Source organism: Phyllostomus hastatus, unplaced genomic scaffold (assembly GCF_019186645.2).
Source record: "Phyllostomus hastatus isolate PE091 unplaced genomic scaffold, TTU_PhHast_1.1 phas_contig_1, whole genome shotgun sequence".
NCBI classification, from domain to species: Eukaryota; Metazoa; Chordata; class Mammalia; order Chiroptera; family Phyllostomidae; genus Phyllostomus; species Phyllostomus hastatus.
The window spans coordinates 46,667,163-46,687,468 of record NW_025333498.1 but is presented as its reverse complement, the minus strand read 5'-3'; the positions used below and the strand labels follow the sequence as shown (position 1 = coordinate 46,687,468).

The 20,306-nt window shown below is 31.3% G+C and overlaps 1 protein-coding gene across 1 annotated transcript in view; it reads right to left on the bottom strand.

The window, feature by feature from the left end:
• LRP1B (LDL receptor related protein 1B) overlaps window positions 1-20,306 on the bottom strand; it is a 1,811,620-nt gene that overhangs the window by 210,141 nt on the left and 1,581,173 nt on the right. The window contains exons 62-67 of the mRNA XM_045853515.1: window positions 17,908-18,096; window positions 16,903-17,051; window positions 11,312-11,405; window positions 6,870-6,986; window positions 6,629-6,748; window positions 5,124-5,243 (exon numbers count right to left, since the gene is read on the bottom strand). Coding sequence (XP_045709471.1) covers window positions 5,124-5,243; window positions 6,629-6,748; window positions 6,870-6,986; window positions 11,312-11,405; window positions 16,903-17,051; window positions 17,908-18,096 — 789 coding nt within the window. The remainder of the gene's footprint in view (window positions 1-5,123; window positions 5,244-6,628; window positions 6,749-6,869; window positions 6,987-11,311; window positions 11,406-16,902; window positions 17,052-17,907; window positions 18,097-20,306) is intronic.

Genomic DNA, 20,306 nt, shown 5'->3' with positions numbered 1-20,306 from the left:
ATAGGTATTTTACATCATTGGCTAGATTTATTCCTAGGTATTTTATTCTATTTGAAGTGAACATGAATGGGATTGCTTTCTTTACTACCCTTTCTGTCAGGTCATTATTGGCCTATAAAATGCAAGTGGTTTCTGGATATTAATTTTTTATCCTGTTACTTTGATGAATTCCTTTATCAGTTCTAGTAGTTTCTTGGTGTAATCTTTGGGGTTCTCTATGTACAGTATCATGTCATGTGCAAATAAAGACAGTTTGACTTCCTTCTTTCCAATTTGGATGACTTGTATTTCTTTTTGTTGTCCTATTGCTGTGTCTAGGGCTTCCAGTGCTATGTTGAATAAGAGAAGTGAAAGCATACATCTCTGTCTGGTTCCCAATCTTAAGGGCAACACTTGTAGTTTTTGCCCATTCAATATGAGGTTGGCAGTGGGTTTGTCATATATGTACTTTAATATATTTAGGTATGTTCCCATTCTTCTCACTTTGCTGAGAATTTTTATCAAAAATGGGTGCTGGATTTTATTAAAAGTTTTTTCTGCATCTGTTAATATTATCATGTGGTTTTCATCCTTCATTTTGTTTATGTTGTGAGTCACATTTTTTGATTTGTGAACGCTGTACCAACCTTGAATTCCCAGAATAAGTCCCACTTGATCATGGCATATGATCTTTTGGATGCATTGTTATTTGGTTTGCTAATATTTTGTTGAGAGTTTAAGCATCTATATTCATCAGGGATACTGGATTATAATTTTCTTTCTTTGTAGTGTCTTTGTCTGTTACTTTGATGAATTCCTTTATCAGTTCTAGTAGTTTCTTGGTGTAATCCTTGGGGTTCTCTATGTACAGTATCATGTCATGTGCAGATAAAGACAGTTTGACTTCCTTCTTTCCAATTTGGATGACTTTTATTTTAGAATTTGGATGAATTTTAGAATTTGGATGAATTTTATTTTAGAATTAAGATAATATTGACTTTGTAAAATGAGCTTGGGAGCTTTCCCTCCTCTTGAATTTTATGAAATAGTTTGAGAAGGAGAGGTGTTAGTTCTCCAAATATTTTGTAAAATTCACTTGTGAAGCCATCTAGTCTAGGGCTTTTGTTTGTTGGAAGTTTTTTTGATTAGTTCTTCGATTATACTAGGTGTAATCTGCCTACTCAGATTCTCTGATGCTTTCAAATTTAGTTTTGGAAGATTATATGTTTCTAGGTATTTACCCATTTTGTCCAGGTTGTCCAATTTATTGACCTATGTTTTTTCATAATATTTACTAACGATCCTTTGCATTTCTTTGGTGTTAGTTTCTATTTATCCTCTTTTATTTCTGATATTATTTATTTGGTTCTCTCTTTTTTTTTCTTAATAATTCTGGTTAAAGTTTTATCAATCTTGTTTATCTTTTCAAAGAACCAGCTCTTGGATTTATTTATCTTTTGTATCTTTTTTTTTACTCTATTTCATTTATCTGCTTTCATCTTTATTATTTCCTTCCTTCTATTCACTTTAGGTTTTGTTTGTTTTTTATTTTTCCAAGTGTGAAGTTAGATTGTTATTTTGAGCCTCTTCTTGTTTTTTGAGATAGGCCTTTAGTGCTATGAATTTTCCCCTTAGGATTGTTTTCCCAGTGTCCCACAGATTTTGGATTGCTGTGTTCTCATTTTCATTTGTTTCAAGTTATCTTTTGATTTCTTCCTTGATCTCATTTTTGAACCATTCATTGTTTAATAACATGTTATTTAACTTACTTTTTTGTGTATTTCTCAGTGTTCTTGTGATTGATTTCTAGTTTCATAACGTGGTCAGAGAATATTTTTTATATAATTTCAATCTTCTTAAATTACATAAGACTTGTTTTGTATCTTACCATGTAGTCTATCCTAGGAAACATTCCGTGTGCACTTTAAAAGTATGTATATTCTACTGTTGTAGGGTGAACTGTTCTAAAGATATCAATTAAATCCATTTGATGTAGTGTATTATTTAAGGCTGCTGTCTCCTTGTTGACTTTCTGCCTGGAAGATCTATCCATTGAAGTCAATGGGGTGTTAAAATCCCTGACTATGACTGTATTTTTGTTGATCTCTCTTTTATATCCATCAAGATTTATGTTACATATTTAGGTGCTCCTATCTTGGGTGTGTAAAGGTTTACTAGGGTTCTATCCTCTTGTGGATTGTCCCCTTTATCATTATGTAGTGTCCTTCTGTGTCTCATATTATAGTCTTGGTTTTAAGTCTATTTTGTCAGATATAAGTATTGCTATCCCAGGTTTTTTTCCTCTTCATTTGCGTGAAATAATCTTTTTCCAGGATAAATTTAGCTATCTCAAAAACTGAGTGTAATAAGATGGGAAAATTGAATAGTCAATTTCCTTTTTAAATTTTAAATCCAAAGTTTCACCAATAGTTTATTGGAGTAGGACCCCTTGACTATATTCAATCTACCTCTATTTAAAATGGTTACAAGTTCTCTTTAAATTTTAGATTAGTATACAATTTTATACATGTTGAATTAGTTGTTAAATTGACAAGTAATCATAAGATTTCAAAAATTTTACTAGGTTGAATGCAATAATCGTGGTATTCAGGACAATTTAAAAATTTTAAAAATTGAAATATTTATAGATTAGTGTATTTTAATATTTTAGTGCCCTATAATACATGTGCATTTTATTTGTGTTATATTATTAGCTCTGTTTTATTAGGTTATTCCATTTTCTCTCCTACATTGGTTTCATTTACATACTAGTTATTAAAAACAACACAAAATGAATTGTTTCATTTTAAAAATGTCACAGCAGAACAAAACTATTGTATAATGCTACACCTTTAGAATTGACAGAAATAAATTAGGAGGGAATATTAACCATTTGACTTGTCTTAGTCCCATTATAAAATTTAACTGAGGGTTAAATTTTATTTAACCCTCATTTATTTAAAACAAACCTTGCTATGTCATATTTCAGTACAGCATTTCTCAATCCTTACTTTTTCTGTTGTCAGTAAGTATAGAAATGTAATGTATTTTTGCTAATTCTGTCAATACCCTTGTAAAATAGTTTCCTTTTTAATTATATATATATAATTTTTACTTATGAATAGAGCTAAATGTTTTAACACTATATAGATATTTAACTTTATAATGGAAAACATTAAAATGTTTCTCTTTTAAATTCTTCTTTTTTTTTCATCACCATTTAGCCCCATGGTCCCCCTGCTTCTCACAATTCCCATATTGTTGTCCATCATGTCCTTGAGTCCTTCTTCTTTTTTGCCCCATCACTCTACCCCTTAGCCACCCCCCATAGCTGCCATCCTGCTCTCTATCTACAAGTCTGTCTCTATTTTGCTTGTTAGATCAGTTTGTTCATTAAAATATGAAGTGGATTTAAGCTATGTTCACAAAGCAGATATTTTGGTGTCAAATACCCTGGATTCAAGCCCCATTGCCACCACTTACTGACTGTGGAACTTTGGGAAAATTTTATACACTCATTGGGCATCATTTTATTTTTTGATAAAATAGGGAAGATAAAGAGATTAAGTGGGGTAATTATTGTAAAGCCTTTAACAATTAGTGGGCCATATGTCATTAGGAAAATGACACCAGCCAACACAACAGCAGCTGTCTAGTGGGAAAGTCCTGTGTTGGACCACATTATGTAGGTCATGTAGCATTTTTTCTTTCTTCCCGTTTCAAAGAGTAATCCCTTCTTTTTCCCAAAGCCCAGTAGCACCACCTACCACTTGGGTCCAATACATTTTAGACATTTTTTTATGATTGATAATTATCAGTTGGCACAACATAATCTACCAAAGCCATTAACTCACATCAAATTGAGGAGGAAGAACAAGAACAAAATCTAGATATAACATTCCAGCCAAGAAATTATGCTGATAACAAATATGTCATTATTTTAATTTTCTTTTATAAGTAAATATGCATAATAAAATATAGTAAACTAGTCAGTAATCTAAACTAATCAGCAAAGGTTATTAATAACTGCTATGGACAAATCAGCAATGAATATAGTTTGAGGCCTCATGAACTGATTGCGAATACCAATTCCACAAAGTGGAAAAGGGTGGTTTTATGATACCAGGATAGATTATTCTGGTTGTTTATTCTAAAGATACAGCTGCATGGAAGACATTAGAAAAAAAAAGATACATTATTGCCAGTTATTATACATGTAGCTCATAAGTTTTGTTCAATATAAATAGAATTTCAGAGACCCTAAAGGTTTTTTTAAATTTTTGTTTTTCCTAGAAGTGTTCATTAAGAGCAGTGTGAATTCTAGCAATGTATTTAACATAATTTTGTCTATGAAACCTGAAAGTCTTATCTTTAATTTAAGCAAACAGTGTTTTCTTTAATCAGTTACTAGATTAAGCTTTATATTTCACCAACAATGCTAAGTTTGGTATATTTGCCTACAAAATAGCTTCAACACTTAATAAATGTTAATAAAATGAGTTACATGTGACAACTACTCTTTACTTCTCTCTCAATGTTGATATTTCTAAGATAAAATCCATTAGACAAAATGATTGTGTTCTCCATTTCTGCAATGTTAACTAAGAAATAATTATTTTAAGTAAAATAAATGATTAAAGGAAAATATTAATGTTTTAGAACCAAATGATAACAAGTGATAGCAGTCATCTATTAAAAACAGAACCAATACTTTTATTTTTTTCCTTTTATTTTACAATGTTTAAGAAGGAATTATTATTGCATGAATGAAAAATCATGTGACATTATGCATAACAATGAAGTCTTGGACAATATGAAATAGAGTTTCATTGTTTCTATTTATTAAATGCTAATATCATTTACATACTTTACTACAATGAGATTGTAGTTTTATCCCATCTTTGTGATCTATCTTTTCAGAAGCAGTTTTGACTTATACAAAGCAATACTAACTCTTCTGCCTTACAACTCTATGCTTTTTATGAAAGAGCTACCCTGAGGTTGATCACTCTGTGAACACAGAGACAACTTTTCTCATGTACGACTTCAGTTTCATCAGAATTGTGCTCAAATTCATCTTGCTATGGCTATCACAGATGACATATAAACATGATAGGTAAGATCCATCGTCACAAAACACTCACCACAGTTGGCCTCATCTGATGCATCTGCACAGTCTGGATCCTCATCACAAACCCACAGCTTGGAAATGCAATGCTTGGTAGTTTTACATTGGAAATAGTCTGGAGAACAGCTGTTTTCAGCTTAAGAGGAAAATACTTATTAACATGTAGCTTTGGGCAAGGATACTTTATATAAAAAGCAATCAGACAAATCAATATTTAAGATAGTTGAAAATGTATTATCCTCCAATTAATAAGGCTCTGAAGGGGAGGAGTTTTAACTTTTAATTGTAATGTATCCCTAATATTCTTTCATAGAAATAAATAAAACATATTTCTCCAATGACACATTTGATAAAAATCAGATTTTTCAAAACAGTCTCTCTAAAATTAGATTAGATTTTAAAACTAATTTATAAACAAAGAATTAAAGGTCATTTAGAATAAGTTTTTCATAATAAATAAATGATAAAATTTATACAAGGGAAGTTTTTATAAATGAAAAACTGCTGGAACTGGAAGATATTAGTCAATGAAGAAATAAAAAGCATAACATTTACCAAAACCTCTAGCTGTGTTGAGTCTTTGAGGAAAGAGAACATCTGACTTATACTGTCAACTGCCTCCAAATCCTAGTCAGTTTACGGATCAGCTTTAAGAATGACTACCCATAAAGAATTGGTAGAGACTTTACAATGAGTCATCTTAATCAAATTACTGGATGACTGCACATTATTTACTGATAAATGTTTTAGGAGAAAAAATAGAACTTCAACAAGACAGAAATGTTGACAGCATATATGTTGAAATCCTGAAACTTGACAGGTTCTCTGTCATTCAGAGCCTGCATGTGTGTGAGCACATCGGCCTTCCTGCTCACACTAGTGTGTACATTGTTTTCCCTTCCACTTTAGGTAATTGAATTCTGGCAGGAGATTAAGTGGTGAATAAAATGAAAAAGTGTTTTACTATTGTTCTTTGAAATGGCTTGTTAAGATACATTAAATAGGGCATTATTTACAGTTTTTAACAAATAACTTTGTTGTTATTTTGCCCAGATTTTGTTTCTCTTCATACATTTAAATGTATTTTATGGGGGGAAATCAATATCTAATTAAAATGGAGTTAATTTCAAGTAACTAATTGATCAGTGGCAGAAAATTACTTGTATTTATTTACTGTAAGCAATATATATATGTGTGTATATATATAATTGCATAATCACCTGTGATATTGTTTTTGCTGCTTCTCTTAAGGATGATATGAATGAATGAATTTTATTTCATGTTTGTCAAAATCTCCAGGTAGTTTTATAAGTAGGTCATCCATGTTTTAATTTTCTCTATATTTTTTTCACATACAGCTTCGTAATCCATCCCAATAAACAGCTATTTGGAATTATTTGGTATAATTGTTATTATATTTTTCTACACTGTATGAATTTATGCTTCACAATTATAATTTTTAGACCACTTTCAGTTGGGAGTCAGAAGTAAGACACTGCAGAGCATTTTAGGGTGACTTACGGCAGTCCCTTTCATCTTCATCATCTCCACAGTCATCTTGCCCATTACATCTGAGGTTTGCTGGGATGCATTTCTGATTCTTGGTGCACTTGAACTGACCAGAGAGGCAGACATGTGTATCTAAAAGATATAAAGAGCAAAATTATTTGTGCTGAGGCCCGTGTGTCTGAATTTAAGTCAGTGAGGAAATAAGCAGCTAAGAATTAGATTTATTTCCTTAATTAAAAAATTAATCACCTACCACAGTTGAGTTCATCTGAATTGTCTCCACAGTCATTCTCTCCATCACAGATGAAAGCAGGAAGTGCACAGAGCCCGGTACCACATTGAAATCGGCCTGGCTGACATTTAAATTCAGCTAGGGGAAGAAACACATGGGTTTCATGGAATGACAACTTACATCACAATTTCTTAAAGTGAGCTTTTCTGACATTCAAAATATTTATAGTATTATTATATTAAACATATCCAAGAACAAAATGGGATTATCTCACATTTAGATAGCCATTAGATTCAGGTCCATAGCTAAGCTATGAGGAACTCAGATATCCTAGAGATTATATTTCATAAACTAAATTAAGAAAGCAATTAACAACATATAAAGATATACATTTAAAAACATATAGGTGTCTCCTCACTTCAAAAAATGATATTGAGAGGTTAAGTGGCAGAATAGAATTCATTGTAATTTTTTAAAAGTTACTCTAATATAATTTTAAAAAAAAAATTTTTCTTTGTTCACTTTGCTGCCTGTTATTTGTAAGTGAGGAACTTCTGTCCTCAAAACATGCTGCCTAGAACTACTTAAAGCAAGTGTTTTTTGTACGTATCACATTTTAAATCAGATGTGTGACATCCACAAAAAACAAACAATTAATTATCTTCTGGAAGGCAGGCCACTTGTGGTACAGGCTTCCCTGTGTACTAGCTGGCATTGTAAGAGGCTGCATTGGCTTCAGTGATTTTTTTTTAATACTATTTCAAGGCATTTTCCCATTTCATGATGGGTGATTTACAAGGACACCTGCCCACACTGAGCTGAGTGTTCAGCAGTTTTTGAAAAAAAAAATGACATGACTCCTGTCTCCCACCCTCCTTCTTCACCCACTCTCACCCCAATAGACTATTTTTTTTGTTTCCCTGTATGAAAAAAGTCCTCAAAGGGAAATATTTTCCCAATGTGAAAGAGGTGAAACATAAAGTGGCAGAAGTACTAAAAGACATCAACATTGACAAGTTCAAAAACTGTTTGAACTATGGAAAAAAAATCTCGATAGATGTATTGCATCAGATGGACAGTACACTGAAGATGACTGAAGTTTAAACATGTAAGAATAAACACACAGTTTTTCTAAATAAATAAAGTCTGGTTTTGGGGGCACCCTCCTACATTCATTTCTATAATTCTATTAATATATACCATATTTTATCACATATAATACACACTTTTTGCCCACATTTTTGAGGGAAAAATAAGGATTAATATTATATATGGGTATAATGATGACATACTATGGGTATAATAATGAGCATAGTAATCCCATGTATATTGAACACAAAAATGTGCATGCACATTATATACAGGAAAATAAGGTAAGGGCAGTATTATATAAGAGTAAAAATTTTTATATACCATACATAATTTATCATAGTAAATAAATCTCAGATAATAGTTCATTTTATCTGCTATATTTCTGAGTTTACAAAAAATCAATAATAATAAAGTAGGATTTATTGAGTATCTACTATGTATCAGGAACTGGGGAGACCCTTTCATATAAGTTACTAACTAAATCTCATCATAACTTTTCCTCAACAACATCTAACCACTTTTATAAATGAGGAAATTAAGTCTTATTAACATACAGTTTTCAAGTGTCAGACTTGGAATTTAAACCCAGGTCTGAATCTGAATTCTTCTCACAAACTCATAGGCAATTAAACATTTATTTTTTGACTGATGATCATAATGTATGTTATTAATCACTAACTTGGAAATTAATATAAGCTAATAATGATTTATTAATTCAGTCAATAAAATATTGATAAATTATATTTTAAACTTTCTTTGGGAAATAACATGGTTTATAATTACAATATTAATTTAAATTTTCCTTAACAATAAAATAAAGTAACTTAACTCACGCTGACTTTCATAGAAGTGAGTTCTAAAATGTTAAAAGTTATTTACTTCCAACCTGTAACATTTATTAATTAATCACACTAAATGTATAAACTGTGCTATATTTCATTTTCTCATGATCTAAACATATTTGTTCATTTCCTCTATTTCCTATTGCTTCCTATAAAGTTTCCTATAATATTCCTCCTTCTATGTCTGGGAAATAACTGGGAAGCCTATCTGACTTTTAAATGTCTCTTCCGAATGATCCTTGGTGAATTAAAATAGCATGGGAAATTTAACTGCAAACTCATGATGCCAGAGAATTCTTCATGCATCTCTCTTACCTACATTGATGTAAAAACATGTGTGTTTGCTAGTATGTGAAACTGGGATCAGGCTTTCCTGCCTTTTACAGGTACAATTAAAGGCTTGGCCAGTAACTCTTAGTGACCACAAATTTTGATGAGGCACCTACTCCAAAATGAATACTAAACACCCTATAGCCTCAATGTACACCATTTTCCACCTCACCATGACTCTCAACACAAAGAATCAAAATTATAGATATTCATTATTATTAACCCATCAACTCCAAGTAAGAGATCATTTATTAAAAGATCACAGAGATAATACTACCAAAAAAAACATGTGGTGTTAGTATTTAACCAGGATAAGAATCATACAGAAGCTCTTGGATACAAGATGTCTCTTTGGTTCCCCTCAAAAGACATTAAAGTTACATTTGCTCACCATACATTCTGTAAGTGGGAAAATGTAGAAAAGTCATCACACTAAATATATAGGTAGTTTTTATAACAATGTGATTGCAGCATAACATTTCAGTCTAGATTAAAATTAAAGTTCAGGAACTTATATTAGAAGGGAAAGCACTGGGTGTTAATAACTTTCTCTGTAGGTCACCATGGTGATAGTGCCCAGAGAAAACTTTAGGAAACCTGGACAGGAAAGGTCATCATCACATGAGAACTAAATTAACACATGCATGATGTTTATTTCTATTAATTTAAAAAAATAAGTTGTATTTACATTTTTACTGTAACATGAGGAAGTTTACCTTATTATGGGGAAATAATAACCTTATTACATAAGTAAATCACAATTGGTATGCAATATAATTTATTATTTTGATATTTCTTTCTATTCAGTAATTTCAATAAAAGAATAACTCAGGCATAATGGTATACCCCATTCAGATATTACTTTCTAAATATTATCTCTCATAGTGAAAACAAAACCAATATTAATTAATCAAAGAACTATAGATCTTTCAAAATCATAAAAATATTAGACAAGTGCCCTGGCTGGTGTGGCTCAGTGGGTTGAACACTGGCTTGTGAAGCAAAGGGTCACTGGTTCGATTCCCAGTCTAGGGCACATGCCTGGGTTGCAGGCCATGTCCCCAGTAGGGGGCATGTGAGAGAGGCAACCACATATTGTTTCTCTCCCTCTCTTTCTCCCCCTACCCCTTTCTTTCTGTCTAAATACAAATAAATAAAATCTTTACAAAAATAGTAGAAAGGTGATGACTTTTATAATGTTTTTTCTTCTTATTGAATATATATAGTTATAATAAGCAATTATTTATTGTTTTTCAAACATAAATGAGCTCTGTGGAAGAACTTCAAATGAGAGGTGGAATTAACGTTGTCAATGTAACTATTTATGATACTAAGTTTGAAACAGCCTTGTAACTACGTGATAGAAAGTACACAGAAAAAGGTAGCTAGCTTTCACTGTGACAGTAGAGTGTCTTTCTTTGACACAAGCCTAAGAAAAATCTTGAATGTAATGTCAAGGCCAAATCATGGTAACTGTCCACTGGGATATTGAGGGTATTATCATGATTGACTGTTAAGTATCTTCAACTTGACAGGTCAGAATTGGAATGATCCATGGAGTGAACTGTGAAGGTCATCAAAGAAAAGTCTGCTGATTGTTCATTACAAGCAAAGTTACCAAAAATAGCTTAAAAAAAAAGCAGCACCTAACTATACCAGTCAGATGTCAAGACATACATACTTGCTAATCACTTTAAGCAACTACTAAGAGCATATTAAAGTGCCTAACTGAAAACTAATGATTTATATCGGAAAAACCTGACTTTTCATGTTAAGTATTTTAATACTTACAGAAAAGTGGAAAAATTTCCTTTAAAGGTAAAATTTCAGTTATTGAGCTATATTCTGAAAACTTTCCCATTTTTGCCTATAAACTGGTGATGTATTGAGTCAAAATCATGCTTAATGGTATTCTACTGATAACTATATCAAGCAATGTAGTTACTCTACAAGTAAAAAAAGAATTGGAGAAAAACTCACAAACTGCTGATGTCACCACTCAAAACATAATATTTACAGATACATATGCAAGGCATTGCCACAAATTTTGTTGTATTTTTAAATACAAACATAAAATCTTTCTATTATAATTTTGAAAAAGTAGTAGAAAAAATACTGCATAAATCTAGCTCCAACTCTTCGTGTCTGGGATTTAAGCAGCTCTAAATTGTAGATTCCTACATTCACCAATGTACTCACGACAGTCATCAGGTTCATCAGATCCATCGCCACAGTCATCTACGGTGTCACATTTCCACCAGAATGGAATACATTTATCAGTTTTACAACGAAACTAAAGGAAAAAAAAGAAAACAAAGAAGAAGAAAAGGTTGAAGAACGTTACTCACATATAATGGATATAATGGGTATCTAAAAACTCACCAGGGCAGATTATCCTAGCCTAATCTTCTGCTGCAATGTGAACTATAATGGTTTTAGTTAATTCCAAGATAGGGAATAAGTGTACAACAATCAGTAGCAGAATAATCTGCAAGTAATCTGCTAGGAAAGTGCATTCTCCAGGAAAACCTCCTGAGATTGCCTGAGCACAGAGGAGATCACCCATTTACATATTGTCCACGGATGCTTTTGTGTCATGACAGAGTTGAGTAGTTGAGATACTACAGAAACCTTGTGGTCAGCAAAGCCTGAAATATTTATTGTGTGGCCCTGTATAGAAAAAAGTTTGGTAAACACTGAAGGGCTAAAATTTCTTAAGAATATCAGGAAGAGGTATCTGGTTATATTAACTTAATTATTTTAAATTGACTTAATTGCTTTGTATTTTCTTAGGAATCTTGATCAATTCAATTCATATCTCTCAGTCTCTGTTTCTTAGCCAATAAATGAGGAGGTGAAGATAGTTCAAAGGGTCCTTTCTCATTCTATCATGCTATGATTCCACAGAATTTCCTGATTACTAAGTGTATTGCCTTTAATTATAATAAATATCTACTCTACATAAATCTTAAGAATACTTCTTTAAAGCAATTGAGGTTGATAAAAGTATTTTCAGTTTTTAGAATTCTTAATAAGTACACATGATCTTTTAGGATAAATAAGATTTTGATAAGTAAAAACAACTTAAGGTTGCAAAGGGTTTTTTGCTATTATATTTTTAAATATAAAACAGAAGGAAACTTCTATAATAAAACTTAAGATCATTCAAAACACTATTCAATACCATATTTCTTAATGTGTTTTATTTGGTGCATTGTCCTTTTCCATTTAAAATAGTTAAAGAAAGAATAGTAGGAAAGATAATTCTATTACTCATAGAAATAGAAAATTTTAAATCTACTCTTAAAATAAGCCATAAAATGAAGGCTAACAATAGAGAAATTAGTTGACAATATTGTATGGTGATATTTACTTATAGGCTATTTAGCATAGAGATAACTTGTTGTTGCCAGTGAAATTTTTCAAATTAATATTGTAAGGAAGGTGATTGTACTGGGTTCATTTCTTAAAGCAGAGTACAGAATTATTGTTCCATTCACTAATGGCCAACTCTACACAGAGATCAAGAAAGCTCAGTCAATTAATTCCTTGGTAATCTCTTTCTGAACAACATATAGTTCTAGGTTTACCCTGATTTGATATAAGAAAATAAAGAACATTGTACTTTCCATACAGAAAGCACATGCATCTGAAATAGTTGTCAAAAATTCACTTTAAATTATTGAAACCAATCAATAAAGTATAGGCTATTTATTGCAGCATTATAATGTTTTCTTTAATAAAAAATCAATGAAAAGCGTATATCACAATATTCATCTAGAATTTAAAATATTAGTTAATTTCCCAGAATTTGTTAATTTCCATTCTGAATTGTTTCTGTGTGAGTTAGTAAAAACAAAGTGGCACTTATCGTAACATGTTATATACCCAACACATTTGTAACACCGAAAAATACAGCCTAGGATCAATGTTCTCTAATGGAAGTGGATTAGTGGGCTGAAAGTTTTGTTCATTTAAAATACTTTTACTTTCTTAAAGTAAGAGAGAATTTGATGTTAATCTTTGCTGAATTTGTCTGGATACAATGGAGTTGATTCAGGGTAGATTTACATTAATTTTAAAAATAAGAATGTGGATTTTTTTTATCATTATTTCCAGTGGTGATATGGAGGCAAGAGAACACTGTTATTCTGAGGGAAGTTCTGACTGTTTTGCCAATTTTCCCATATTTGCTTTGCCTCTGGTCATATCAGTTGTGGTTTTTATAAATTACCATAGGAAAAATATTACTCTGTATAGGTAGTGACTATCTGGGAGTTATAAAGTTAAGTCTAAAAGCAATTGTCCAGAACATCAAAAATTTCCAGTCATTACAGTATATCAAAGTACATTAAAAAGAGAATTTCAGTTCTCCTGAGCATATTCAAAGACTTCCAATGAAGATTTATTGTTTTTAAATACATATTTTTCAATTTACTAAATATGCCTGATTTAAATAAGCACTAAGTGTTGCAATTAGATATGATATTACAGTTTTGCACACTATTTCATTTTAAATAAGACAATAGTATGGTTTTGAGTTAAGCAAAGGCTGAGGTCAAAAATATTTGTTACATTTTATGCTAGTCAACATTTTATTCATCACTGTCAGGGAAAGCTCTATCTTGTGTCTCAGCTTCATGGCTTCATTTGCTTCATTTTTTTCATACTTAAGCACAGTAACTTACAAAAGATAAATGCTAAGTATAGGTATAAAACATTCTCCATGGTAAATGTACTCCAAAGCTAACATCTTTATAAAACAAATTGCAGACTGCAATTATCACCCACAAAAAGAAGTTATGAAGGAACTACTAAAGACATGTCTACTAAAATTAATGCAGAAATAAAATGCAAATCCCCCATATGGCGAAGTTCCGTTAAAACAGGAAAAGTCTCCATTTAAAAGATAAGTAAATCCATTTCTAAATAACTTTTTATTTTCTAATTTAAATGATTTAAATTTAATATTTGAAGTTGTTAGTGCTACAAAACGTGGTTTAATTTTGATTTTTGTATGGGTTTTCTTTTATGTTCATTTTCAATCTTAACATAATTTTTATTGATGTGATTTGCTTTTTTTATTTATCTAAAACACAATATTGTTTTGGGGATGTTATTGATTACAATCATTAGATGATAAATTAAAATTCCTTATTAAGATAAATTAAAGAGGTAACATTTATATCACAAAGCTTAATGGTATGATTCTAAATACCTAAATTGTTTGCTTCATTTTAATGTCTACTTCACTTAAATTTATGTTTCCATAACCTGACTTTTCTTCAAGCAGCATACAGTAGAGTGTTTTCCTCCCATTAAGTCAGAAAAGAATCAGAGAAGAAATGGCTGCATAAACCACAAAACTCATAGCCACTAATGGATTGTGCTAGCTGTTCTTCATTAAAGTTTTTCTTAAAGATGAAACAAATCAAGCGATGACACTTTCTTTTCCAGGAAGTTTTGATAAAAATAAAGATATCTGATACACCATTTTTGTTTTCTCTTGCTATCGTTGAATATTTTAAAAATTCATGCAAAGCCTGGCTGGCGTAGCTCAGTGGATTGAGCCTGGGCTGTGAACCAAAGTGTCACAGGTTCGATTCCCAATCGGGCAGGGTACATGCCTGGGTTACAGGCCATGACCCCCAGCAACCACACATTGATGTTTCTTTCTCTCTCTCTCTATCTCCCTCCCTTCCCTCTCTAAAAATAAATAAATAAAATCTTTTTAAAAAATTCATGCAAAGCATTATTGGCAGTATTTGAAAAATTATATTTCAGTGGTTTCATCATTGATACCAAATTGGGAAATCATCTAATTATATGAAAAATAGTTTTTTCCATTGATTTAGATTTGTGTTTAATTGATAGGAGTTTTTGGTATTAAATTACCATAATTACAGGTTTTTTATATAATAATTTGAAATACTTTATTTCTTTTGTGACTACAGTGAGACTGATGTTTTACTGGGTAGGCCTTGGTGTTTGAGATACTCACCTCAAACATTCTTTGATTTTATTTCCTGTTGGCCATTGAGGCTCACCATGCTGTAAGTGGCCTAGGCATGCAACATCTCTAACTAAGTCACCTAAAACATTAGTGTTGGACCTCAACAGAATGAATTGTGAACAAGAACCATGGACTAGAGGTTATTTCAAAATTACCTGGAGGTTAAATTGGAAATTTGTCTTAGTAAACAGTACTAACAAAGTATCATATTTTATATTTTTTTTAAAAAGATGTGATTTCTCCTTTAAATTTTACCTCTAGAAATAATTAGGTTGCTTAATTTACCTCTCATAGTGACTTAAATTTCTAGTTCTCTAAAAATAATGTATTTTGTTTACATACACACTTAGAGAATTATAATGAAAACAACACACATTGTAAAGAAAAAGGAGACTGTGACCTATGCTTTTGACTAAACATCAGAACTTCCTGATGGCAGTTCGTATGAATTGCACCGATACCTTTAAGTATATTCCAGTTGCACTAGAGGGCAAAGGTAATAATATTTACTATGCATGAGGAATTATTCCCACTCATTATTCATAACAATGGCCTGAAAATATTATCATTCCTATTAAAAAGAGAAGACTGAGGCACCAAGAAGTAACTAACTAGTTAACCCACCAAATTTAAAGCAGAATCGGGGTTACAGTCACGAGAAGTCTGGCTTCAAAATCTGTGTCCTTAGCCACTACACACACTGCCTCCTGGGAAGAGAGTCAACCATTTTTATTTATATAGTTATTTAATGTATGGTGCTCATAGTCATAACTTAAGAGACAGTTTGAGCAAACATTAGCTTCTCCATTTCAAAAACACAGACACACTAAGAGAAATTTAGTCTTTTCCATGATGTCACTGCTAGAATTGAAAAACAAGGAAATTCAACACGCAGAATTCTAATAATTAATTTAGTCATTAAGAAAGACAATTACATAGTTTCTTTGAGAATGGTATCTTAAACAAGATAACTGACACATATATAATGACCAAATTATATAGTGTCATATGACTGTTGCCCCAAATTTTAAACTAATAAAACTATGTCCATGAAACTATTGTTAAGTAGAAAATTTGAATTTGGTGATATGTTCACTGTAAATAACTACATTTTGAGGAAAAAGAGGTTTTAGAAGGAAAATATTTAGATCATATAATTTTTGGACACAGATAACAATGTAGTATAGACTGGGGCGTTGGGGGTATAAGGCAGCTGAAGGGGAGAAAATTGGGGATATCTGTAATAGCATTAATAATAAAAATAATAAAAAAAACAAGAAAAATTAAAAAATCTACATGCACTATTCTACAACACATCTTTTGTACATTGTACTAGGTGTTTGTTCCCTGCCCCAAGTCAATAAATTCAATACAAAGAAAAAAATCTAGAGTTTATTTTCCATAGAATTTATCTTTTCCATATTAAGTCCTCTGAGAAATGGGAGAGGGGTGATACAGAGCAAATTATTTAGGAAGATTTGTTTGTTTCAGCTGCATATATCTTAGCCTTAACCTTATGCCTCAATCACCTTGCCTTCTTGAAACACATCAAATCTCTGATGATTCTGCTATGTCCACTTATGACTTGAAACATTACATTATAATAGCTTTTCCCTTACTCTGCAACTCTGTGATGTATGGAGTGATCAGCTAATGTTATACTAAACAAAAAAATGATGTTTTGATAAGTGTTTAAACAAATAAACAAAATTCAGATGATGCCTTTGTAACAGATTGCCCATGCATTCCATGAAATGATGTGAAGACTTCCACTCACCTGACTGGCTGTGCAGTTGGATAAGCAAGTCTTATTATCAGCTGCAAGATAGAAGTTGGTGGGACAAGCACAAGTATGAGTCCTTCCAGGGGCTAAAAGGCAGAGATGACTGCAACCTCCATTATTTATCATACAGAGATGTTCGGAGACTACAAATGAAAAAAAAAACAACAACAACAAGAAAACAAAATAATCAAAACCAATAATATAATATGGTATTTGAAACAAGATATTTAAACTTCATAATTTAAAATTAAATAGAACTTTATAATCAAGAATATAATGATAATAGATATAATTTTATTTTATTAAAAATTCTATTTATGTCCAATGGCATTCATTTTACCACTAAATAATTTAAAGGATGCATTTCCACAAAAACAAGTGTTTTAGTAGAAAAAACAATCATCCATTAGAAAACAAAAACAGAGACTAGAAGCATTTTAGATGGACATACATATGTTTAAAACTATTAATGTAAAATAAAACAACAAAATAATGATCTACAACTAATATTGTAGTAGCTTTGTTCCCAGTCCAAATTTTTGTTTTAAGCAACATAATCAATTACTTTATTTCATCACAATGGATAGAATTTTCACATGCTTTAAAAAACAATACATTTCTCCTTTTTATAATCCTAGAGCTACTTAAATATAATTCATTTTACCCAGCATTCCAGAAATTAAGGATCCTATAATTATTCTGTAAATAAATTATTTTAAGAATTCAGTCTCTACTTCTCCAACTACATGTATTATTGTCATTTCTGCTTAATATAACACAACAAATCAAAAACTGTTTGTACTATTATTGAGCTTTCAGTTATATCCCTTAATGACAGTGCTCTCTATCAACTGAATTCATTTTATACAATTATGCTAAATAATAAAATCTAATAAAGTTTCTCAAAAATAGATGTACACTTAACCTTGGAGGAAACAAAAATGGAATGTTACTAAAAGATGTTGATGCATATATGGAAATCATGGAAGGAATAATTACCATCAGGTTGTCTATAAGAATGATACACCTGGATATCTGTGATGGCATGCCATGAGTTAATCAGTGAGAGTCTGTCTGCTCCCGAGGTTTTATGGGCACGGCTGAGTGACTTGGTTTTCCCATCAGTCCAGTAGATGTAGTCTTCAAACAATGTTAGTGCAATCACCCCTGGAATATCTTGATTAGGGACTGTAATAGGAGATGGTAAGATTAATGTTCAGTCTTGGAAGACTGCCAGTTAAAATATTCAATACTACATGGGCTGACAGATACACCTGTTACAGAACTTCATGTGAATAATTGCTGTGACAACCTGTCAGACTGGCAGCATTCTTTATTACCAGGTAAGAGAATGCAGGATCTGGCACAGTAGTGTGCTTTGCTCAAATTTAACTCCATTCAACCACTGGGAAGAAAATGAATACTATCCTGCTCACAAATAATGGTGGCTTCACAAGAAACAAATAACACTGAATATTAAAAAACTGTATCTATATACAGTTGTTCTTAACCTAAATCCTTAAATCTGCAGGTCATTGTACTGCTCTCCCACTTTTAAATTGATTAAATTATATATCAAGGATGATATTTCTATCTATTTGGAGATAGAGTGACTATACAACTACTATAAACCATTTTAGTCACTGAGATTTTATGAGTATTTTTACTTGCAAAATGAGATGGGATAGAAATGGAGAAAAAAAGTATGATGGATAACAATGTATTATGTGGATTTAACAGCCATAAAACTGTTTAGTTGCAGATTCAAATTATTTTATAATTATGCTTTCATTCTAGGGCTGGGTTTAAATGTAAACAGTAGAATGAGCACCACAGATATGAATTTTTATTTCATGAAGTTTGGTGGTTTAGGGTTTAATAATTTTAAAACATAATAGAGTATTTTTTCAAAAATTTAAAAAGCAATAAGTAAAAAAAATTCCCAATTTGCACTAACATTCCAATATATTTATCTGTATTGATTTTCAGGTCTAATTTTAGAAACTTGGAGAAAAATTTAGTAATGAAAAATGATACTGTAAATCAAGTAATATGCACTTGTTTACTAAATTATATTTTAATGACTAAGTATATTTGTCCTATTTCTCATTCAGCAGCAACTGAAAATTTATCAAAATTTATTTGAAAAAATTCAGTCTTAGTATGTTTTACAGCCTTAGTTTTTAAATGTTGTATTTAAATGTTTAATTTATATTGTTAGCTAGAAGTAGAATTTTAAATCTGGTCATTTGTTATTTTTATTCTAAGGGGCTAATATAATCAAAGAATTCACTGTAACTCAGGGAAGACAGAAATGAGAGAAATAAAATGAGACTCCTACAAATATGTGATAATTTAAGTCATTGATTATTATCAATATATAATGTCTGGCCAGAATCTATCTCAGAACAGATACTATTCATTGAGAGACCCAAAGATGTTGGATCTGAGAAGAAACACACCAAGGCCCATCATACTCTCATTACTCAAGATAAAGGATAAGGAGAGAATCTTAAAAGCAGCAAGAGAAAAGGAGACAGTTACCTACAAAGGGTTCCCATAAGACTATCAGCTGATTTCTCAAAAGAAATCTTACAGGCAAGAAAGGGCTAGAAAGAAGTATTCTTTTATTTATTATTATTATTATTATTATTATTATTATTATTATTATTATTATTATATTCACTTTTTCAATTTTCTTTCTTTTTTTTAAATTGTTGTTCAAGTACAGTTGTCTCCATTTTCCCAACAAAACAAACTGGCAGTGGAAAGAAGTATACAAAGTCATGAAAGGCAAGGACCTACATCCAAGATTCCTCTATCCAGCAAAGCTATCATTTAGAATGGAAGCACAGATAAAGTGCTTCCCAGATAAGTTCAAGTTAAAGGAGTTTATCATTACCAAGCCCTTATAATATGAAATGTTAAAGGGACTTAGCTAAGAAAAAGAAGAAGATAAAAAATATGAATAGTTAAATGACAATAAACTCACAACTATCAACAACTGAACCTGAAAAAAACAAAAGCAAACTAAGCAAACATCTAGAGCAGGAACAGAATCACAAAAATGGAGATCACAAGGAGGGTTATCAGTGAGGAGTGGGAGAGGGAGAATGGGGAAAAAAGGTACAGGAATAAGAAACATCATTGGTAGGCACAAAAGAGATGGGGAGGTTAAGAATAAATAGTATAGGAAATGGAGAAGCCAAACAACTTACATACACGACCTATGGACATGAACTAAGGGAGGGATGCTGGAGGGATGCTGGAGGGAGGGGTGTACAGGGTGGAGGGGGATAATGGAGAGAAAAAAATGGGATAACTGTAAAGCATAATCAATAAAATATACTTAAAATATGTAAAAAACAAGAAAAATCCAGTTGTGCACTCATAATACA